Source organism: Pithys albifrons, chromosome 6 (assembly GCF_047495875.1).
Source record: "Pithys albifrons albifrons isolate INPA30051 chromosome 6, PitAlb_v1, whole genome shotgun sequence".
In the NCBI taxonomy this organism is placed as follows: domain Eukaryota; kingdom Metazoa; phylum Chordata; class Aves; order Passeriformes; family Thamnophilidae; genus Pithys; species Pithys albifrons.
In genome coordinates, this window is record NC_092463.1 from 61,916,003 (window position 1) to 61,939,388 (window position 23,386).

General features: G+C 58.4%; 1 protein-coding gene across 1 annotated transcript; it reads left to right on the forward strand.

Annotated features, from left to right (window-relative positions):
- The first annotated feature begins 509 nt into the window (after nt 1-509).
- B4GALNT4 (beta-1,4-N-acetyl-galactosaminyltransferase 4) lies at nt 510-22,181 on the forward strand. Its single transcript, XM_071559196.1, has 20 exons — nt 510-858; nt 9,750-9,859; nt 11,362-11,472; nt 11,552-11,647; nt 11,852-11,942; nt 12,291-12,391; nt 12,729-12,796; nt 13,205-13,283; nt 14,676-14,742; nt 16,206-16,349; nt 16,550-16,659; nt 16,916-17,016; nt 17,333-17,415; nt 18,022-19,234; nt 19,362-19,669; nt 19,880-20,033; nt 20,321-20,393; nt 20,486-20,639; nt 20,960-21,086; nt 21,314-22,181. Exons 1-20 carry the CDS (start codon nt 708-710, stop codon nt 21,426-21,428), a joined length of 3,456 nt encoding a protein of 1,151 aa, XP_071415297.1. The 5' UTR covers nt 510-707; the 3' UTR covers nt 21,429-22,181.
- Nucleotides 22,182-23,386: the final 1,205 nt, after the last annotated feature.

Sequence of the window (23,386 nt, forward strand, 5' to 3'; positions counted from 1 at the left end):
GACCCCAGTGAGCCCCGCACCCATCCCCACGGGACCCCGCACTCATGGGTAGGTCCCCGCATGATGAGCGGGAATCGCGCCCTCCTGTGGGCCGGGCCCGGTACTGCAGCCCCCGCCGCTGCCCCCGGGGACCGTACCATCCTCGCTGCGGGAGGGGAAGGGGGCAGCACTCGGGGGGCGGCCCCGCCGAAGCCCGCGTCACCAATCACGCCGGCCTCGCGGCACGGAGATCCCTTTCGTTTCCGCCTCGCTGCTGCTCTGCCTTCCCGCCGTGCAGGGCCGGGAACGCGGCCGGGGGTCCGCGGTGCCCCCTCCCCGCATGGCGCTCCCCGCGGGGATGCCGCCCGTTGGCGTGGAGACGCGCGGCACCTCCTCAGGCCCCGCCCCTGCAGGACGCCCATTGGCGGCGGGCCCGCAGGGGGGCGCGGCGATTGGCCGGCGGCGCTGTCGCTCCGGCGGCGGGGGCGTGGCCGCGCGGCGCCCCGCTCATTCATTCCCCCCGCGGGCGCGGCGCAGGGGGGGCGATGCACGGGCGGGCTCGGGGCCGCCGAGCCCCGCACCGACCCCCGGCCCCGGCAGCCGCAGCCGCCCCGCGGCCCTCGCGGCCCGCCCGGAGCGCGCGGGCTGGGCGGCCGGGGGGCCCCATGGGCCGGGGTTAGCCCGGCGGCAGCGGTGGCGGCGGCGGCGGGGGCGATGCGGGCGGCAGGATGCCGCGGCTCCCGGTGAAGAAGCTCCGGAAGCAGCTGAAGCTGCTGCTGCTGCTGGCGCTGCTCACCTCGGCCGCCTGGTTCACCTACCTGCACATCAGCCTGGTCCGCCAGGGCCGCGCCCTGCGCCTCCCCTTCGCCTACGGCAGAGGTAACGGGAGGGTCCCCAGCCCCCGGGGGCTCTCGGGGGCGCTTGGGGGTACCCCAGGGCTGGTGGGTGCCCCCCGCCACATTACGCTCTCAGAGCACTTGGGGTTTGGGGGTCCTCAAGGGGTGGTCCCCCGCCACACTGACCTCACAGAGCACTTGGGGTTTGGGGCCCCCCCAAAGGCTGATGGGGTGCCCCGACACTCCGGGGTCCCAGAGCAGCCCCTCAAGGGCGGGCCCCCTGGTTTCCAGCGCCGCCTTTTCATGCCGCATCACCCGGGTGGGTTTAGGGTGAGTGGGACCCCTCCGTGGGGCCCCGGCATTGCTCCTTCAGGGGAAGGGGAGACCCAGGGGGGCCCCCGGCGGACCTGGGGGGGTCCATTGTCCCCCCTTCAGCGACTCTGTCCTCATTTTCCACCCGCTGCCTTGGCTGCGATGACAAAGAGGCCATTTATAGCCGCTCGCCGCTGCTGGAAGGGGCTATCCCTTCCTTCCCATCCCTTCCCAATCCTCCCCATCTCATCCCATCCCAACACTGTCTCAGCCTGTGCTTTTTTATTGTAAAAAATAATTCCTTCCTCCTCCTCCCGCCCTTGGCTAGAGCCGGGATGGATTCCGGGGTGCTCCGCAGGGATGCGCCGGAGGGGCAGGTGCCGCACGGGTCGTCTTCGTGCCCAGGTGCTCCCGGTTTTCCCCACGCAGACCCCCGGGGGCTCCTTGGGAAGCACAAAGAGGCACGGAATATTTGCCGGGTGAAACTTGAGCCGCAGCGTTCCTGGTGGGACTGACCTCGCCCAGCGCGTTTTGTCCTAAAAAATGGGAAGGAAACGGGATTTTGGTGGCTATTGAGGGAGGGAAAAGCTTTTCCCAGCGGGTCGGAGCATCCCCGGGTGCTGGCGGAGCCTCTCGGCTGGAAAACCAGAAGTTTCCGACTGGAGCAGCAGCATGATCCTGCAAATTTTTGGGCCTTTATCGTGAAATCGGGATAATGGGAACGAGCGAGGCAGGAAATGAGGCGGCTGAACGTCGTCTCCGAGGGAGGGGGACACACGGGGGGCTGCCGCTGCTGTGTCCCCCCGGCTGTTATCCCATTATCCCAGCCCCGTGTTCCCACTGCTATCCCTGAGGGGTTATCCCATTATCCCAGCCCCTTGTTCCCACTGCTATCCCTGAGAGGTTATCCCATTATCCCAGCCCCGTGTTCCCACTGCTATCCCCGTGGCTATCCCTGAGGGGTTATCCCATTATCCCAGCCCCTTGTTCCCACTGCTGTCCCTGAGGGGTTATCCCATTATCCCAGCCCCTTGTTCCCACTGCTGTCCCTGAGGGGTTATCCCATTATCCCAGCCCCATGTTCCCACTGCTGTCCCTGAGGGGTTATCCCATTATCCCAGCCCCATGTTCCCACTGCTGTCCCTGAGGGGTTATCCCATTATCCCAGCTCGGTGTTCCCACTGCTGTCCCCGTGGCTATCCCTGAGGGGTTATCCCATTATCCCAGCCCCTTGTTCCCACTGCTGTCCCTGAGGGTTTATCCCATTATCCCAGCCCCTTGTTCCCACTGCTGTCCCTGAGGGGTTATCCCATTATCCCAGCCCCTTGTTCCCACTGCTGTCCCTGAGGGGTTATCCCATTATCCCAGCCCCATGTTCCCACTGCTATCCCTGTGGCTGTCCCCAAGGGGTTATCCCATTATCCCAGCCCCTTGTTCCCACTGCTGTCCCTGAGGGGTTATCCCATTATCCCAGCCCCTTGTTCCCACTGCTGTCCCTGAGGGGTTATCCCATTATCCCAGCCCGGTGTTCCCACTGCTGTCCCCGTGGCTATCCCTGAGGGGTTATCCCATTATCCCAGCCCCTTGTTCCCACTGCTGTCCTTGAGGGGTTATCCCATTATCCCAGCCCCTTGTTCCCACTGCTATCCCTGAGAGGTTATCCCATTATCCCAGCCCCGTGTTCCCACTGCTGTCCCTGAGGGGTTATCCCATTATCCCAGCCCGGTGTTCCCACTGCTGTCCCCGTGGCTATCCCTGAGGGGTTATCCCATTATCCCAGCCCCTTGTTCCCACTGCTGTCCCTGAGGGGTTATCCCATTATCCCAGCCCCTTGTTCCCACTGCTGTCCCTGAGGGGTTATCCCATTATCCCAGCCCCATGTTCCCACTGCTATCCCTGTGGCTGTCCCCAAGGGGTTATCCCATTATCCCAGCCCCGTGTTCCCACTGCTATCCCTGTGGCTGTCCCCGAGGGGTTATCCCATTATCCCAGCCCTGTGTTCCCACTGCTGTCCCGAGGGGTTATCCCATTATCCCAGCCCCGTGTTCCCACTGCTATCCCTGTGGCTGTCCCTGAGGGGTTATCCCATTATCCCAGCCCTGTGTTCCCACTGCTGTCCCGAGGGGTTATCCCATTATTCCGGCCCCATGTTGCCATTGCTGTCCTTGTGGCTGTCACAGAGGGGTTGTCCTCAGGGGCTGCCCAGTGTTCCAGTTGTTATCCCTGTTGTTCCATGTTCCCACAGTTATCTGGAGGGGCTGCCCCATGTCCCCATGGTTATCCCGTGGGACTGCCCTATGTGCCTGCATTATTCCAGTGTTCTGGAGGGCCGTGTCTGGTGGGATCAGCAGCCTCAGACAGGGGGGAAATGGCATGGGATCGCCATCCCTATGGATGGATGGCTGGGAAGACCATGCCTTGGGGTCTCTCTGGGTGTCAGGGTGCAGCAGCACAAGGGTGAGCTGAGCTTTTCCTTCAGGAGGGTGCACAGCAATGGCCTGTGCTGGGATGTTTTCAGGTGCTGAACCTGGCAGGTGGCTCTCCTTGCTCTCTCAGCCTCCTCCCTACGTGCCCTGCATCCCAGCTCCCCCCTTGGGGTGCTCCAAGGGTAAGCCATAGGGGTTGCTGTGGAAGCTGGGAGATGCCCAGCCCTGCTCCGGCTCACAGGGGCACTGGGCTTTGGGGGAGAACAGGGTCTGTGGGAGGTGGGGAGAGAGATGGGAAGGTGCCCTTGGCATTGGGGCATCATGGCTTGGGAAGTGCTGTCTGAATGATCCACTTTGGCAGCGTTTGCCCAGCAACGGGTTTGGGCTGCCCTTTGCCAAGGGGAACACCCTGGCTGGGGTGTGGAGAGGTGGGTGATTCCCCAGGGGCAGCTGGGCCTTGCCAGGGTTGGACTCAGCTGTCCAGGACTGGACTCCAGGGAGATGCTGATCCTTACACTGGGAATTTCCAATGGGTGCCTAAAACTTGAGTAAAAGTGTGGCAAAGCTGGAGTTCAGATCCCTCTGAGTCAGTCTGGACACAAGGTGATGGAAAGGGGTTGGGTGGAGGCTGGAGAAGGGTTTGGCCATGCACAGAGGGTCCTTTATCCTGCTGCTGCTGGGGTGGGAGAGCTAGGGAGTGGTTTATTTGGAAAACTGTCAAATTGAGTTAAAAAAGAGGAATAATAAATATAACTGAGGAAAAAAAACAGTACAAAAGAGAGAGCTTGGTGGAAGGGTTTGGGGGAGAGTTTTGGGGAAGAGCATCACCCAAAGGGTCTGTGCACCAAAAGGAGTTTGGAGATGACTTTTGGATTTTGTCACAGTGAGCCAGGACCTGTCTGTCTGTGCCTGGGGTGCTGCCCGGTTAATTACTAAGGAAAAAGGTTAATTACTCATTAAACTGAGTGTCAGCGAGCAGCTGGATGCTCTGGAGGCTGCAGGTGCAGGGCATAAGGCTTCTAGGTGGCTTTGGGGGATGTAAAGTGGGGAAGCCCCAGCTCAGTGGGGTTGGAAGCCCAGCAAAGGCATTGGGGGGGGTTATCCCAGAGGTCCCCATGTCCCCTTAGCACAGCTGGTGGTGACACGTGGATCTGGAGCATCCAGGGGCTTGGCTTGGTGCTGGGCTGGTCCCTGATAAGACACTCCCCCTTTCCTGATGTTCTCCAAGTAGATAATTACCCTTCTCTGCTTAATTGAACACACAGATTCCTCATCGGAAATAATGAGGCCATTACGGTGCTCTCCTGGCTGGAAAGGCTCCGAGTCAATGGGGTGGAAATGCTGATGTACCAGGTGGAAAGGGGAGAAAAAAGGATGGAAAAAGACCCAGAATAAGAGGGGGAAAATGATAATAAAACCCTAACGTGGTTCTTAGTGGGGATGTGGGGCTGGGGATTCACTGAGATTTAGTGTGGAGGGCATGTTAGTGGTGCTGGATCTGAGTTTTGGAAGGATTTTGGGATTGAGGGAGCATAGGATGGGTTCTGGGGGTGCCAAAGGCAGTTCATGGATGAAATGGGGCTGTCTGAGGAGGAAAACCCAGCCAGGCCTCTCTCTGCCCAGCAGACACAGCACAGCCTGGGGCCAGGCAAGTGGGAGCAGGAATACCTCTCTGCCGTGGTCCAGAGGGCTCCCAAAACTCCTGATTCCCAGGCAGCAATGGGATGGATGGTCTATGCACTGTCCTTGGCTGTGCCTTCCCAAGGGACACGTTCTTGGCAGTCCCACTCACAGGGGGAGCAGAAGGGAGAAGGTTTGTGGTGACACTTGGCCATGTCCCCCCCTGAACTGGGGGGGGAAATGTGCCCCTTTGGGATCTGTCTTGGCAGATCCTTTGATTTTAATTGGGAGGCTGGAATGCTGCAACCCGCTGTGGGGTGCATTCCTTTCATCAGGGATGCTGAGAGCAGGTGGGGAAGGAAGAGGAGGAGAAGAGCCCTTTGAAGAGGAAGAGCAGTGGGGTTTGCAGGGGGGCTGATTTTCCTGGTATTGCCCCACTGTCCTATCCCTGCTGGGAAAGTCTGTTTTGCTTGGATGGACTTGCCTTGGCATGGGATCCCAGTGCCAGGGAAAGCTGTCCCATCCCTGCTGCCAAAAAGGAAGTTTGGAGCAGGGGGAATGGGCTGGTTTGGGTGTCACTGGGACCATTTTTACATCTGGGAAGGCCTGCAGCCCTTGTCTTCCTTGCCAGGCTGCCCTGGGCTTCTTGTCCTGCTCCTCAGGGATGGAGCTGATGGGGAATAATTTGGCACATGCTTATTTGGGGTTGTTCAAAGGCAAAAATTTGGTCCTTCAGAGGCATAAGTAGCTTTGAGCCACCCCAGGGTGGCACCTCACTCCTGTCTGGCTGTGACAGGGCCTCTTTGGCACCTGAGGGATCCTCAGAATGGTCCCTTGAAGCCAAGGGAGGTGGGGGATGGCAGAGCACCAGCAGCTCTTTGTGTTGGTGTTCAGGAGCTTTATCTTTCCCAGCACTGCTCTGCATCTCCCCTCCATCCTTCCCCTGTGTTGTGCTGCAGCTCAGCCTCTCCAGAGCTGCTCCTTGGCAAGGGGTGAGCAGCCCCCTGAGATATCAATGGCCTTGGCAGTGGCAGGACTGAGGGGATGTGGCTGGATGAGGAGGCAGGTGGGAGCCAGCTGCTGCCCAGCATGGGATTTGGGGGGGAAAAGTAAGGGAAAGGTTAGAAGCACCTGGGACTAGTAGAGATAAACCAAGCGGTGGTGGAAACCGGTTGGAAAGCTGGAATTGGGATGGTGACTCCACAGACAGTGCAGGGCTGGGAGGCTGGAATGTTTTTGGAGTGAAATGCACACTAAAAGTCCCAGCATTTCCCAGTAACCTTCTCCAGTGGCTGCATCCCAGGAAGCAGTATCTTTGTGCTGAGGGCTGTGAGTGAGCATCATCCCTGCTGGGATGGGACAGGGTCCCATGGGAGCTGCTCCAGCTCACTTTGGGGCTGGAGCAGATCGGAACTGGAGAATATTGGATGCACAGTGAGGGAAATGTGGGAGATCTGGGGGCTCAGGATACCCAGGAGGGATTTGGGGCCTTGCGTCAAGCATAGAACTGTTGGGGTCACCTCTCCTGATGGGTATTCATCAGCGTGAGGGGTCTTGTGGCAGCTCCATTGCAGCCAAAGCAATTCCAGACCAATTTCCGTTGCTCCAGCTGAGAGGGCTGTCATGGAATGGGCAGCACTCTTGGCAGCTCCAGGAATTTTTCCCAGTGGGCACTGCCTTGTTTTTGTGGCACTGGAAGGGTGGTTTGTGATACTGATTCCTTGCTGGCTAATTATAATCACTTAACATCTCGTTAGGAGGCTTGTGCAGACGTGCTTCTGCTCTGAGGCTGTGTCTGCACTGGAAAAATTTGGGAATGAAACCTCTGGGTTTCCCAAAGGCGCTGCTGCTCTGCTACCGCTGCTGCAGCTGTGTCTGGGTTTAAATGTCACCTCTCTGCATGTCGCAGGGTTTGGGAAGGGGCCAGGAGAAACGCTGGCTCTGAAAACTGACGGAAGAAAGGGGCTGTGTTTGGGACTGGGGAGGAGGAGGAGGTGGGAGGCAGGAGGTGGGATGTGAAAGGCTCTCTGTGCTTCCCGGCGGTTTGGAACGGGGATATAGGGCTGTGATAATGGGGAGATGCTTCTCCCCCGGGGAGGCATTGCCTGTGTGGGTCCCTCACACCCATGGCCTCATCCCAAGGATGAGGATCCTGGCCCTGGCTCCCTGTCTGAAGGCTGTTGTGACTCAGAGATGGTTCATGCAGTGGTTTGTGCCTCCTGCCCCTCCTTGCTGCTCTGAAAGCATCAGCATCGCTCCAGGGAAGAGCTTTTAGTGCTTCCATTCCCTCCCTGAGCATCTCCATCCTGCAGTCAGTGGGTCTGTGTTCATCCTCAGACCTTTCCCCATCCCTTGCTTGCCCTTTCTGGTCTTTGAGGGAGCCTGGCTGAGGGAATGGATACAGCAGTGCTGCTGTGCATCCCAGTGGGATGCTGGGCATGGCTCATGGGCTGTGAGGATACTGGGAGGAACTGGAACCCTTCTTCCTCCCAGTGCTGCCTTCTCCCTCCTACTGCCTCAGGCTGTGGTTTGGACTCAGGTTTTTTGAGAGCAGTGATGCTTGTTGGCACAAAGTGCAGCCCTTCCTCACCCCTTATCCCAATCCACTGGTTCCCTGTTCCTCACAGCCTGACCAGCTGTTGGGTGTTTGGTTCAGGCTGCCCTTCACTTTCCTCTATGATATTTAAATTGCTAGGGAATGAAGATTGGGCATGGAAGCCTGGAAGCCTTTTCTGGGGCTTTGCTGATCCTTTCCTCCTGGGATGTGTGAGCCCCTTGGAAGAAATGAGGGCTGAGCAGGGGATTTGTGCCTTTGGATCCTGGAGCTCCAGTTTATATCAGACAATCTCCCACAAGTTCACCCAATGTCTTGCAGCTGGGCCCAGTCCTGGCACGGTGCCTGGAGGAGAGAGGCTGTGGATGCAGCCAGGGATGGTGCTGGCTCAGGCTGGCACACCTGGCCCAGGGCTGGGCAGTACAGGGGATTTGTCTGTGGCACCAAAGTGATGCCAAGCTGGCAAATCCCATGGGAGACAGGTTTATCTCCTCCAAGGCTGGGAGAGACTCCCTGCATGAGTACCACAGAACCAGCACTGCATCCCACCCCTGGGCAGGTCCCTTGGGTGCTCTGAGCTCCTTGTGTCCATGATTAATCCACAGAGCAACATGGGGGGAATGTGGCCATGGAGCAGTGGCATCTGCAGCCTCGGTGTGGTGAGGGCTGGCTTTCATTCCACCACCTGTGCTGGCAGGAGTATCCCAGGAGTGATGGGGAGCCTGAGGGTGGAGGAGATGAGTGCTGGCTACAGTCCTGCCACTCCCCATCACCCTCTTCGCAGAGGGAGGAAGGATGCAGGGATGGAGCTGGGCGAGGGGGGAGTGCCGCTCAGAGAGCTGTCAGGAGCCAGTCAGGGCTGCCAGCGGCTGAAGAATGGCCGAGAGCACAAGAAGGGGCTTTAGAGCTTAATTTCCTGTCCCTGCCTTGGGGATGGGATTTGTGCTGCCATCTCCAAGGAGACGCCGGCTGGGCAGCCACTGGAATACTAATGGCGTGGGAGGCGTGTGGTGGGGGGCTCCCGGCACTCCGAGCCCCTCCTCGGCTGTGGCAGCTGCTGAGTCCGTTTCAGTTGCTGAGGGGAGGAAGGAGGGTTTGGAGGGATGGGGACATCTCGCCATACTCCTGGGAGGGGGTCAGTGACCCCTTGTCTGCGATGCCCAAGGCTGGGGGTCACTGCTTGTCACATCTGGGGCTCCCCCTCATTGCCATATGAGGGTGGCTTGTTTCTGGGGGGACTCAGAGATGTTTGTGTCAGTGGCTCTTGGACACCCGCCTGTCTGAGCATTGCTCTGAGCTTCCCTTGACTCCGGGTTGGACTGCGGAGCCGAGCCGTGCGCCGGCAGCGATGGTGGAACCGCAAAACCCCCCGCCCATCCCACCGGGTTGGGGGTGACAGTCAAAGGGGATGTGCCCTCCTCCAAATAAGGGGTGTATTTTCCAGGTCTGCACCATTGTTTTGAGGGGAGTGGGTGTGGTTTAAAATTCCCTGCCCAAGGAACAGGAGCGGGAGCTGCAGAGGGCAGTCAGAGGTTGGGGATAATTAGCACAGCGCATGGTAACAAAACCACCAGGGCTGGGAGAGGAGGCTCGGTGTTTATGCAGTGTTGCGGGGGCAGATGGTTTGCGGGGATGGTGCCTGGGGGATTTTGAGGCCAGCGAGCTCTGGGCAGAGCAGTGGGATGCTCCAGGAGTGCTGGGGGCTGGAGGAGCAGGGATGCATCCTTGAGGATGGACTGGGGAGCGAGACCCTCGGGAGCTTATCCTGCATCTCTTGTGCAAAGGACCAGGAGCTGCAGGGGTTGTAATTAAACTTGCTGCTGCTGAGCTGCTGCAAAGCTGCTTAGTGCAAATGTAATGAGGGGAATCACGGCCAGAGCCTCCCGGTGTCCAACCCCTTTCCATGTCCCGCAGCAGTGCCAGCGCCTGCCCTTCCCCGTGCCAGGGAGAGGGATGTTCCCGAAAGAGGAGCGATGCTGGGATGGGGGGTCGTGGTCTGACCCCTCCTGTGCTCTCCCCTAGATGGCGACAGGCCGGGAGAGGTGACAGATCCCGGCAGGAGGCCAGTGGCAGCCTCGGCGCGGCGCAGGAAAGCTGAGGACTCGAGCGAGAGCCGCGAGGAGGATCCGATGGTAACAGGGAGTGGAGCGCAGGGGTGGGAATGGGAATGTGGAGGTCATTGGTCCAAGAGCAGAGTGCTCCAAACCTTGTCCAGCTGAGAGGGTCCAAGGATTGGGAGGATACAACCTCTAGTTCTGCTCAGCAGCCCTCACGATGGATAAAACCCCACAAATATCCCACTGGAACTGGGTGGGATACCCCACTAAATATCCCACAGGCTGCTCCACATGCCCTTGCCCTGTCTCTGGTCTCCATTGAGAAGGGTCTGGCTTCATCTGCTTGGCAATTCCTGCTTTGCAGGGCACCTTCTCCTGTCTCTTCTGCTCTGTCCTGCCAACCTCCATCCTGGACTGGGGAGCCCCAGAAAGGGGATCTGTCCTTACCTACAGCCCAGGAGCACTTGGAATTGTAGCCACAAGAACACCCCACTGTCCCTGTCTAACACGTCACCAAACCCCTGTCCAACATGTTGTCCCCAAAAGGCCTCAAAGCAAGGTAGCCAGGTGGGATGGTGGGAAGGGAAAGCCATGGGGTGTCCTTTGCCCCATCCCATCACTGCTGCTCCTCAGAAGTGAGGAACAGATGGACAAAGGAGGAGTCCAAGGTGCCTAGAGAAGGTGCTGGGTGGGGATGGGGGGCACAGTAGGAATCACATCTTAGCTTTTCCTGGGAGGAATGCGAATCCTTCTAGTGAGTGTGGCACAGAAACTTCCCTCATAGCATTTTCCAAGGGCTCCACTCCCTCCTCCGGGACGTTAATGAGATTGCTTAGGCAGTTGGCTAATTATTTCCCTGGCCGTGGAAGAGGAGGATGCTCTGAGGGGTCTAAGGAAGAGGAGGATGCTCTGGAGGGGCTCCAGAAGTGCCTGGCTCTTCCTTGCCACCCATTGCCCTCTCAGCAAACTGAGGACAGGTAAACGCTCACTTAATCCCTCTAAATTACAAGACACAAGCAATGGGATTAACCTAATCCCCTTTAAAGGAAGAGAGGGAGTGGAGAGACATCCTGCTTCCTCTGCTCAGGATGTAGAGATCACCTCTGCTATTTTGGATGAACAGAAAACTTGTGGTTTTAGAGAAGTTTCGACAGAGGAAGGGAAACAAGCTGAGCTGGAACATTTTGAAACTGCTGCCTGGGACACTTTGCCAGTATTTCTGTGCCTCCTCCTGCTTTCCTTTGCTGTCAGCTGTGAAATCTTTCGCCTTGGTTTGGTAATGCTCAACATCCAAAGTGAGATGTTCAGGTCATAAAATCCCAGAATGGTTTGAGTTGGAAAGGACCTTAAAGCCCATCCAGTTCCACCCCCTTGCCATATGCAGGGACACCTTCCAGGAAACCAGGTTGCTCTGTCTAACCTGGCCTTGAACACTTCCAGGGATGGGGCAGCCACAGCTTCTTTGGGCAGCCTGTGCCAGGTGCTCACCACTGATGTAAGGAGACATCCTGCAAGCATGGCTGGGCTGGCCCTGATTGCCCATCTCATCTGCTCATCTCCCTCTGCTTCCTCGACAGAATGATGGGCAGGATGTGGACGGCTGGTTTTCCAGAGGTCAGCATTCTGACCGAGCCACCACACACCCCAAACTCAACCTCACCAAGCAGGCCTTGCCCTGGAATGAGCAGGTAGGTGGGCAGGGAGCAGCCAAGGGGGTGATGGAGGAGGGGGAGGACCCCCTGCTCACTTTTCTCTCTTTTCCCACAGTACAAAGGGAAGGCAAACTTGCACGTCTTTGAGGACTGGTGTGGCGGGGCCGTGAGGCACCTGAGGAAGAACCTCCATTTCCCGCTCTTTCCCCACGTGAGTCCCAGGGCAGATGCTGATGGGTCAGAGGGAGGGTCCACCCATCCCTCCCTGCTGCGTCTCCAGTGGTCCTTGAGTCCTTTGCTTGGAGGTGGTGGGACTTCCCAACACAGAACTGCAGGATAACATGGAGGAGGTGGGCTGGGTGATGTGGGAGCAAGGCCTGGAGTGTCTGTGCTTCCCTGCCTGTCTCCTCCACAGACCCGCACCACGGTGAAAAAGCTGGCGGTGTCTCCCAAGTGGAAGAACTACGGGCTAAGGATTTTTGGCTACATCCACCCCTTCAAGGATGGTGAGTGATGGAGCTTGGCTCTTCCTCCCATGCAGCAACGTGGAGAAGCTGCCTCCCTCCCCCTTCATGACCACACAAGGACAGAAAGGCTATTGGAGACAGTCCCCAAGCTCTGGCTCCCAGACAGGAGGGTTTCTCTGGAACAAAGACTGTTTTTCCTGGTTGCTTTGAAGGGAGGCAAAGCCCTGGTCCCATCCAGGACAGCAATCCTGTGGGGTCTGGGGTGGCCCCATCCCTTCTGTCTATTTGTCCATGTTTCCCCATCTCACCATGAGGCACTGGGACTGAGCCTGTGGCACCAGGGTCCATGTGACCCTCCGTGGTGACCCTCTCCTTGGCTCTCTGCAGGGGATTTCCAGTTTTCTGTGGCATCGGATGACAACTCTGAGTTCTGGCTCAGCTCCGATGACAGTCCATCCAATTCCCGGCTGGCTGCATTTGTGGGCAAGGTATGTGCTATCTCTGCCTTTCTCTGCTCCAGGGGAAAGAATCCATGCAGGGTCCATGTGTGGCTGTGCCAGGGGCAGCTCTCCTACTTCTCTACTCCTTCGGAAATGCCAGTCTATTTCAGCCTGGCCCTGCCCCTTGCCAGGCCTGGTTTGGCTTCCAAAGGACCATCTACCCCTTGGTCCTATCCTGGTTGGAGCTGCCAAAGACCAGCTCATGTCCCAGAAAAAGAGATTTAGTATTTGCTCCTGGATTTTCTTGGTGTTAACGCCTACAATGGGAAGCTGGTGTGCTTTGGTGTGGTGTCCTGGTGCTCTCACACTCCTCATTCCTTCCCAGCTTGGCACCGAGTGGACAGCACCAGGAGAGTTCACCAAATTCAGTTCCCAAGTCTCCAAGCCCCTACGGTGAGTGTGTCTTTGCTCCCACTGCTCATCCCATGGGGATGGAATCGGGGAGATGGAAATGCTGGCTCTGAGCACTTTCTCTTCCCTGGGAAGAGCCGCTGACCATGGTCCCTTCCCAAAAGGCACGTGTGGGCTGGGCTGGACTCCAAATCCATGGTTTGAAGGTGCTGGGGACCGCAGCCACCTCATGCAGGTGTTGAAGTGGGGATGGGGATCCCTTGATGTCCCTGCTGATCTCCTGAGGCTCCTTAGCAGTGGGATGGGGGAGCAGACACACACCTCAGCTCCCTGTTTCCTCACCCCAGGAAGGTTTAGCCAGCTGTGGGCAGGACAGGGAAGGTTTCCTGGGATAGCCCCTCTGGCAGGGCTTGGTGGCAGGATGTGACCTCTGTGTCCCCTACCACGCAGCCTCATGTCCTCCCGACGCTACTACTTCGAGCTGCTCCACAAGCAGGACGACCGAGGCTCGGACCACGTGGAAGTTGGGGTGAGTAAATGCCCCTATGCCAGGCTCCTTCCAGGGCTGGTCCTGTTGAGAGCTAGTGCCAGGACTTTTCCCAATGTGTGTAAAAGTGCTTAATGCTGGAACAAAGCCAGGATGTCCCGTTCCTGCAGCTGCCAGAGGGGACGAGTCAGCATCACTGTTTCCCTGGCTATTGCAGCCTGTGCTGGAACACGTGCACTGCTATTCTCCTTTCCTATTGGCAGTCTTGTGGGAGCTGAATACCCTGCCATCTCTGCCCTGTGTTCCCACCAGTGGAGTGGTCCCTTTGCTCCAGGCTCCAGCAGTGATGGGACTCCCAGTGTCGGGTGACCATTCCCATCCCTTTGCCCTCCTCCTTGGCCTTTGCTGGAGGGCTGGCAGAGGTGGAAGTCCCTGTGGGCTGAGCCCATTACTGTGGGCAAGGAGAGCCCGCAGCAGGCAGGTCCTACCTTACTGGCTGCATCCCAGGGTCAGCGGTGGGAGAGGTGGCTGAGATGATAGAGCATGTCCCTGTTTTCTTTATCCCCTTAGGAATGCCATGAGTTTCAGATCTGAGCTTGCCTGCCTTGGCAGCAGAGCCCTGGCAAAGCCTGGAGTGTGTCAGGGGCTCAGGCTGATGGGAGGGGAAGATGTTGGCTCGTTAGCAAAGGTTTTCTTTCTCCCAAGAACTCATTAATCACTGGAGTCAAACTGGTGCCAGCAAAGCATCAGGAAGGCCGACAACACCCGTTCCTCCTTGGCTGCTTCCCTCCTCCCCATCTCCTCCATCCCCATAAGATCTGCATTTCTTCGGGGGAAAAAAATAATGGGGAAAACAAATAGATGGGGGAGACCTTTTTGAGATGGTATGTTTTTGCTGGAGGGAGGGAGCAAAGCCTTTCAGCTGCGCAGAAAAACCTCTCAGCTGTGCAGAAAGAGACAACAAACAACATCCACAACAAAAGCGGGACCCTGATGTGTCTCTCCCTCGGGGTATTATTGAAGGGCTTGTTCTGACAAAGGCTCGAGACTGGCTTTTAAAATCCTGGAGTTAAATCAGGGCAGGCAGCTCTGAAGACCCTCTTCAGTCAAGTCTTTATGAAACACTGGAGTGAGGAGAGGTGTCCTTTGGCCACAGAACCACGGGTGGCCATGTGGCAATCCCAGGGGGAAGCAGCATGAGCCTGTAGCCCACTCCCAGGAGCCTTCCCCCACTGGGATTCCCGCTAATCCCAAACCCTTCTGGGTAACAGCAGGAAATGGGGTAGGATCAGTCCTCTCACCCGTTTCTCCCCTGCAGGGAAGTTTCTGGGAGCTGTGGACAGAGAGGACCTATGCTTGGTTGCTGAGGTTGGGCAGCTGCATCCCAACCCCCTGCCACCCTCATGCTCATTCCCCATCTGCTTTTTTTCCCAGTGGCGAGTTTTCCTCCCCAGCTTGAAATTTGAGGTGATCGACTCCTCCTACATCTCTCTCTACACAGGTAAGGGCCAAGTGCCTCCTGCAGCCAGGGCCAGCAAGCTCTCCAGGGGCTGGATGAGCTGGGAGAGATGGCACCAAAGCCTAGGAAAGAAAGCAGATCCTGGGAAATTGGATCATGGGGGAAGACCTCAGCCTCTGAACTGCCCCTGTTCCCTGAGATTTTGCTGGGTATAAGGAGGGATGCATGGGCTGTGATGGGTAGGGTTGGTGCTGGGAGCAAGGTGAGACTCTGCTAAAAATGGGATGTGGAGGCAACACACCAGGGCAGCACAGCTCTGCCAGTGCTCCAGCCTCATCCTGGCTGCCAAGACCCCTCTGGCTCACAGGCCTGGCCCTGAGTTATGAGGAGCTGTCATATAATCGAGGATGGATGGTGCAAGGTTTAATTAAATCTATAGATCTTCTGCTTCCTGCCCCTGCCCTGGCAGCAGGAAAGGCCTTGATGGATGGGTCCTGCCCCGGTGCTCCGTGTGCCGGAGGAACGGTCATCATTCCTGCTCTGAAAGGTGTCGATAAGGAGGAGGGGGCAGGCAGGATCTGTGGGGAGAAGAGGGATGAGGGATGCTGGTGGTGCTGATGCAAGTGCCCATGAGATGGATTATGTGCAGATAAATCCTTCTCTCCAACCGTTGTCTGTCAGTGCCAGCTCTTTCCGCTTCTCTTTCCTGCTTCCCAGTTCCTTTGGACCCAGCAGCACCCTGGGGTGAAGCCATGTCACTCATGGGGACCCCCATCCCTCTGGTGTGGGGGCTGCCTGTAGCAGGCAGAGTGCCTGCCTGCCTGCCTCCCTCCCTCCCCTCCCTCTGACTTTTCCAGGGGCTCCAGCCCAACCTTAGCCAGCTGCAGGAACTCATTTGGGAAGCCTTTCCCTGCCCCAAGCAGGAGAAATTTGGGCTCAGGAAGGTGGTTCCTGCTTCCCTCAGAACCTGCCTGATTCCCTGTGGCTCTGCAGCAGGCAGGGCTTCCTGGAAAGGGAGCACCCGTGGGGAACAGCTCGCAGCATGGCCGAGGTGACCGGTGCAGGGTGACCTCCTGTGAGACCCCGGGGCTGGGTGATGGCCAAGGGTGACTTGGCACCCTCATCCCTGGATAGGAGGCAAACCAGCTTGTGTTGCATTTACCTGCAGCTCTGCAGAGAAGGACATCCATGGTTTAATCACTGTGTCCTAGGGGGTTAAAGCTTGGAGTGTTCCCTTGTATTTGAGGCTGCTATAATCGGAGCGGGATGGCCTGGCTGAGATCAGCTGTGCCCTCATTCTCATTAGTTGATGCAATAATCATTAGGCTGATTAGTCACGGAGTCTGTGAGATGGTTGGGATGGCAACATTGGCTTGCCAGGGATCAGGAGGAATTCATAGTGCTCCCAGCCCTTTTGGTGGGAGCGAGGGAAATAATTGGGAAGGGCCACTTTGAAGGACGCTCCTGGTGTGCCCACGGGGTTCAGCCACTGCCCTCTCCTGCAGATGAGTCATCCCTGAAGATGAACCATGTGGAGCACATCCCGCAGACCTTGGCCAGCCACAGTGGGAGCCACCTCTGGGAGGCCCAGCAGGATGAGCACGGGGCCGACATGCTCAAGGCCGACCCCAGGGACACCTTTTTCCTCAGTAAGTGCCTGGGAATGGATCCTTGCCAGTTCCTGGGTGGGAGCTTGTGGGAGGAAAAAGGCAGGACGTGGGTACCATGGGCACCTGGATCATCCCTCTGCCCATCTCTTGAGTGGAGACATCTCTGCTGGGATCTGTGGGCAGTATGTTGGAATGGTTTGGCTATGGCTTGGGAATGAGCTGCATCCACTTATCCACAGCCCCTGCCATTGAGGCCTCCCGTGTGGAGAATGTGCTGGTGCCCTGTGCCTACAGCCCCACCTACGTGGTGAAGGATTTCCCCATCGCCCGCTATCAGGGCCTGCAGTTTGTAAGTGTCTCCTCGTGGTGGGGACAGGGTCACTCCCACAGGGAAATGTCAGAACCTGGGGCAGGGATGTTTCCTTCTGGTTAAAATCCAGGAGAAAGTGTCCCTTGCTGGAGGGTGGGCTGAGCTTCCCTGACTTGGCCTGAGAGGGCTGGAGTTAAAGCCCTGGGAGGTGTTTGAGGTGCTAGAGGGTGGAGGGGGGCACAGTGGTGGCCTTGGGTCCCTAACTTGGGTTGACACAGCATGGCCACCTCCCCAGGTCTACCTCTCGTTCGTGTACCCCAATGACTACACACGCCTCACTCACATGGAGACAGAGAACAAGTGCTTCTACAGGGAGTCCCCCCTCTACCTGGAAAAGTAGGTGCTCCGGACTGGAGTTTTGGGGTGGTACACAAAGGGGCCTGATGTCAACAAGGCTGTTCAGAGCCGGAAAAACAGCGCTGAGATGATGTGTCCTCAGCTGTGTGTCCACAAGCCTTGTCCCTCATGGAAGAGCTGCCTCAGACTGGCTCTTTCCCCGTTTCCCAGGCACGTCACAGCTTAAGTGCTGGCAGTGCTCCTGGATTTGGGAACCTCGGCTCCCTTGGCAGCTGGGGTGTTCCTCCCTGCACATCCCCCCACCTGCACCTTCCTCCTTTCCCACCAGGCCCTCACCTTCCCTCTCTGTCCCCAGGTTTGGGTTCTATAAGTACATGAAGATGGATGAGAAGGAGGATGATCCACGGCACCGAGCGTTTCTCTTCCTCAGCCCCAACAGTGAGTCACCCCCCCACCCTGGCAGTGGGATTGCTGGGCATGAGGCTGAGCCCCTGGCAGCCCATCCACTCAGAGCTGTGGCTCATCAGGATGATAGTGGTGCCAGGGGCTCCAGAAGGGCAGGGCTGTGTGGAGCAGCATCCCTCCAAGCATCCTGTCTGTCCTGGCCACAGAGCAGCACTGTAGGATGTGGGAAGTGGGATGCTGAGTTTGGGATTTGCTCTCCCTGCTTCTCAAAGCCACCCCCACCTCCTGGGTTGGCTTGGGTAGTGGGAAGCAGAAACTGGACTCAGTATGGAGTCTGGAGGTATCTGTGGAGACTGGGAGTGCTCCCAGGGAAGCCAGAGACTGTTCAGAGCCTGCCTTGGTTGGTTTGCAACTTGGCAAAGCCTGACAGGCTGGGTTTTCTCCTGGATGAAGTAGGATTGGTGCCAAGATGCGGCTGAGGTATGGGGAGGGTAACAGGCACCCCTTGGTGACTCGTGGGTATCCCTTGGTGCCCCCCTCTCTGCTTCCTCAGCTGCTTGCAGGTTCCTCTCCTGCTGGGAACAAGCTCTGCCTCCTTATCTTGGCTGCAGGGTGTTTGTCTCTGTCTTCACTCCCTAGATTTCCTCGAGGATGAGGAGGAGGAAGGAGTGGATAGCCCTGAGTCCACGGACCCCGCTCCCGAGGCCAAGGAGCAGAGCTTTGGGCTGGCACCTGGAGCCAAAGGGAAGGAGCCCCAGCCAGTCACCGGGGATTATGGAGACGACCTGGACTATTACAGCTTCCGACGGAAGCGGGGCCAGGCACGGGCCGAGGTGGGCACCCCTGGGCATCTGGGGCCATGGAGCACATCCAGCCCACTGGCCTCCCTCCACGATCCCCACAGCCAGGAGGATCCTGCGCCAAAGCGGGGCCCGGGGCGGGCACTCCATTGGCTGCCCCAGGAGCCCAGTGAAGGTGAGGAGGATGAGCTGGGGCTACCGGCGTCCCCAAAGCACAGTGGGACCCCGGGCCTGCAGTCCCATCTCTCCATGCCCATCTTTGGTGGCAAAGACACAACAATGGGTCCCAGCAAGCCGGCAGCTCTCAGCGAGGACAAGAAGCCCCGGAAAACCCAGGAGAAGGTCTACGTGACCCGGCTACAGCCTGGGAAGCGCAAAGCCCCAGCCCAGGAGCCAGCCTTCCCCAGCATCTTCCTGCACCCAAAGCCTGTAAAGAGAGTCCACCTCCGCTCCAGGACACCTCAGAAACATCCCATCCGCCTCAGTAAGCTCCGAATCATCCCTGGCCGCCGAAGCCCCTGGCTCCTGAGCAACATCTCCAAGGAGAGGGACCCTGCCAGGCGGAAAGGTGGCAGGAGGTGGCATCGGCCGCCCAAGCAGCGGGCACTGCCCGGCCTCCTCGCCCTGGGGACTGAGGGGCTCTTCAGCCGAGAGACTCAGGAGGACACAACCCCTGCCCCAGGCAGGACAGCAGCCACTACTGATTACAACTCCTCCGAGGCTGCCCGCTCGGAGGGGACACGCGTGACATCCTTTCTGAAGATGTCGGAAACGACAGCATCACAACAGGAGGGAAAGGGCCAGGAGGAGGAAGAGGAGGAGGAAGAGGTGTCAGACTACTCCTATGAGGCTGAGGAGCTGCAACAGGGCTGGCTGGAGGACTCCATCAACTGGCAGCGGACCTTCAGCGTCAGCTCTGTGGACTTCGAGCTGCTGCGCTCTGACTGGAACGACCTGCGCTGCAACGTGTCGGGCAACCTGCAGCTGAGCGAGAGTGAGGTGGTGGATGTGGTGGCACAGTACATGGAGAGGCTCAACGAGAAGAATGGAGGGTAGGGAGGGAGTGGGATGCCCTTTGGGGGTTGAGCCTGCACCCTGCCGGGCTCTCTGATGGGTCCTGGATCACAGGAAGCAGAGCTCACGGTGATGGTAACTTCAAGGTTTCTCCTTTTTCTGTAGCATCTATACCCTCCTGAGGATCATCAACGTGGAGAAGCGCCGGGATACGGCCCGGGGGAACCGGTACCTGCTGGAGCTGGAGCTGGCAGAGCGAGGCCAGCGCACGGTGCGGCTCTCTGAGTACGTCTATGTCCTCCTGCACCAGGGCAAGCAGGACGACAGCACCGAGGCCAACCCCGATGGGCTGGCCTTAGGGGCTACTGAGCCCCAGCCCAGTGCCTGGAGCATCCTCTATGGGAAACCCATCCTGTGCCGGCCCCTGCGGCTCAGCTGGAGGCAGGACGTCATGGTGCACTTCGTGGTGCCGGGTAGGTGACAGCAGGACATGGCTCTCCAGGGTCTCTGCTGCTCCTTCAGCATCCTCTGGCAGCAGCAAGGCCTCTTGGCTCTCTGACTGCATCCTCTGGGCTGGCCCAGGGTGGATGAGGGTGTCACTTCTCATCAGGAGTTGGGTTTGACTGGGAAAGGGGGTGCTTTGAGAACCCCCTGTGCGAGCCTCAGGGCCGTGTCTCTGGCAGTGAAGAACCAAGCCCGCTGGGTCCAGCAGTTCATCTCGGACATGGCCGGCCTCTACAGGGCTACAAGGGATGCCAACTTCAACATCATCCTGGTGGACTTTGACAGCGAGGACATGGATGTGGAGAAAGCCCTGCGGGATGCCCAACTGCCCCGGTAACTCTCTACATGGGGCTCAGCCTGCAGGCTTGGGTGGTGTGTGGGGCTCCCCAGGGTGGGACAAGTGCTCACAACATACTCCTTCCTCGCCCGCACAGCTCCCTTTCCTCCTCCTCATTTTTTAGGGTTCAAACTAGTTTTCCACACAGAGAGGACCCTTGGTGTGAGCTGTAGCACCTGGCCCTTCCTGAGAAGTTCCCTTTCCTGCACTGGTGGTCCCTGTCCCTGTCCTGGCTGTGTCCCTGTTTGTCCCCTGCGCTACCTGCCCTGTCCTCTCTCCCCAGGTTCCAGTACCTGCGGCGCACTGGGAATTTTGAGCGCTCAGCTGGGCTCCAGGCAGGTGTGGACACAGTGGAGGTGAGTGGGGATAAGGACCAGCTCTGGCCATGGCTTCCGTACCGGGGCTGTTCTGCCCTAATCCCCCCTACCTGTGTCTGCCCCTCCCCTAGGATGAGCACAGCATCGTGTTCCTCTGTGATCTGCATATCCATTTCCCACTCAACATCCTAGACAGCATCCGGAAGCACTGCGTGGAAGGGAAGCTGGCCTATGCACCCATAGTTATGAGACTGAGCTGTGGCAGCTCCCCCCGGGAGCCCAATGGTGAGTGGGGACCTTCACCCAGGACCCCTTTCCAGCTGGGAAATGTCTCCTGCTTGCACAGGAGCACTGTGGTGCAGGGTTTGGATCAGGCAAGGTGGGATTCAAGCCCTGGAATGCTTGAAGTGCACTGGGTGTGATGCTCCCCAAAACTGGGCTCTCACCCAGTACACCCTTGTGGGAGGTGGCAGTGATGGGAATGGACTCACAGTGGGAAGAGGGATTGGGATGAGGAATTCCCATGGCTTCAGGTGGTGAGGAGAACACAGAGGGGATGGTATGGTCCCTTCCACCCCTCACCTCATTGCTCCTCCCTCCTCCAGGCTACTGGGAGGTGAATGGCTTTGGCCTCTTTGGCATCTACAAGTCGGACTTTGACCGTGTGGGTGGGATGAACACGGAGGAGTTCCGGGACCGCTGGGGCGGGGAGGACTGGGAGCTGCTGGACAGGTGAGCCTGGGGGTCCTGCAGCCCCTAAACCCCCAGGAGCAAGGTCAGCCATCTCTTGAGTCCTGTCCCTCTGTCCATCCATCCCTTGAGGCCCATCCCTCTTGTCCGTCCATCCATCCATCCATCCATCCATCCATCCATTCCTCTGTCTGTCCATCCCTCTGTCTGTCCATCCATGCCCTGAGCACTGTCCATTTCTTCCCTGAGCCCCATCCCTCTATCCACAGGGTGCTTCAGAGCGGGCTGGAGGTGGAGCGCTTGCGCCTCAGGAACTTTTACCACTACTACCACTCCAAGCGCGGCATGTGGAACACCCGCAGCAAGAAGCCCTCCAAGGAGTAGTGCCCAAGCCTGGCCCGTAGCCAAAAAAATCTGGTGCCCACCTGTCCCCAACTGCCACTCCCTGGTGCCGGCACGGGAGGCAACCCCAACACCCACCGTGCTTATCCTGGGGAAGGGGGAGTGGGGCGGGCCAAGGTGGGTGGTGTTTTTTTTCTTAAGGGTCTAATTTCTTAGTCAGCAATGAATTTATTAACTCCTTTGTGCCAGGATAGCGGGTCCTGGAGGGGCTGGGCTGGGTCCTGAGGGGGCTGTGCTGGGTCCTGGGGGGCTGTGCCAGGCTGGGGATGATGGAGATGGAATGGTGGCACCCAGGATCCCCACTGGAGCTCACTTTGCAGCCCCTTTCTTGTTGTTGTCCCCCTGCAAAATACCAAGTACTTTGTCCCCATGTCAGGCTGGGGAGTGGAGCTTTGGGGAGGTTGCTGGTACCAACAGAAGTGAGGGGGCTCTGAAACTACTGGGGCTGCCCAGACATTCCTGCTCCCCTTCCAGGACCTGTGGAGACCCCATGGAGGGAAGGAGGGTCTGGCTGTGCCCTGCGCTTGGGGACACGCTGTGGGTGGGGGGCAGGGCCCCAGGGGGTTCTGGGCTGGTGGGGGGATAGGGCAGGGCCTGGAGCAGGTACGGGCAGATGATGTTTCCAAGCTAATTTCTGTGAAATTATACGGTAGGAAGCTGTTTTCAGGAAGTTTTGTCTGTTTGGGTTTGGTTTTTTTTATTCTTAAAAAAATAAAATCAGTGTCTTGGCTGGGATTTCCCTCTGCTCCATCACCCCCACACCTGGGCAGGGTCACAGGTTGGCCTCTGTCCCTTGGTCCCTGAGGGTCTCCTCCCTATGGTGGGAATGGGCAGCAGTGTTCTGTGCGGGGAGGAGGAGGAGGAGGCAGCACCCTGTTTGATGCCTGGCTGCATGCCCCGGCTTGCTGAGCCTCCACCCCACACCTGGGCTCCACCTAGGCAGCCTCTGGCACCCCACAGGCTCCATGGGGGGCTGCCCTGGGCAGGGGAGCTGATGGGGAGCCACAAGTGGCTGCATGCGCCCTGGCACACTTGTCCATGCCTGCCTGTGCTGGTGCTTCTCTGTGGCCGTGCAGTGGCATCTTGGGGGTTCTGTCTTGTCCCACCTGTCGTGGTCTCCTGATCCTCAGCCAGGTCACCCTGTCCCCACAAATCCCCTGGGCTGCTCCTCTGGGAGACCTGGAATAGCCTGAGTTTCCCCCTGAGTGTTTTGTTCCCCATCCACATCCCCTGGGCTCACTCGAGCATCTCCAGAGGGCTCAGCCACCCATGTGCCATCAGTGAACAGCCATGCTGTGGGGGCTTTTCATGACAAATTTGCTCCTCATGGCCCCAGGATCTGCCAGGAGGGACTGTCCTGGCAGGCAATGTTTGTTTCTCCCCTCTCCTTGCCCTGCTCCCTAGTTTTTTTCAGCACTTTGGAAGTGCTTTGTTGTGGGCAAGGGCTGTGCCCGCTACGCCAGGAGCTGGTCTGTGGCTGGGCAAGACCGGGTGGCCCTATGGCCCCCGGGCCACCAGTTGCATCCCAAAACCTCCCTGGCCTTAGGCACAGCTTTTCCAGCAGCTTTCCAGCCAGAAGAGCTCCAAAAGCCACTGTTGTTGGAGTGGGCACCAGGCTCAGCCAAACCCAGAGCTGCCACTGGTGTTGGGAGGAGCTGGTGGCATCAGTGCCATCCCCACTGGTGATGGGGACAGTTTGGGGCTGGCTGATGGTGTCTGCTTGGGGCAGGGCCAGCAGCACAACGCCGGGGGGTTTGTTTCTCAGGTAGTGGCTGAGCTGTGGCTACAGGATGACACGGGGATCATGGAGATTGCAGGAGCCACAAGGAGCCTCTCCTGGGCCAGGTGTTGGAGCCCCAGGTGACCATGGGGCACGGGCAGGTCCCCACTCCTGGAGAATCATCCCTGGCTCCCTGCCCTGCGGGGACACTGCGAAGGTG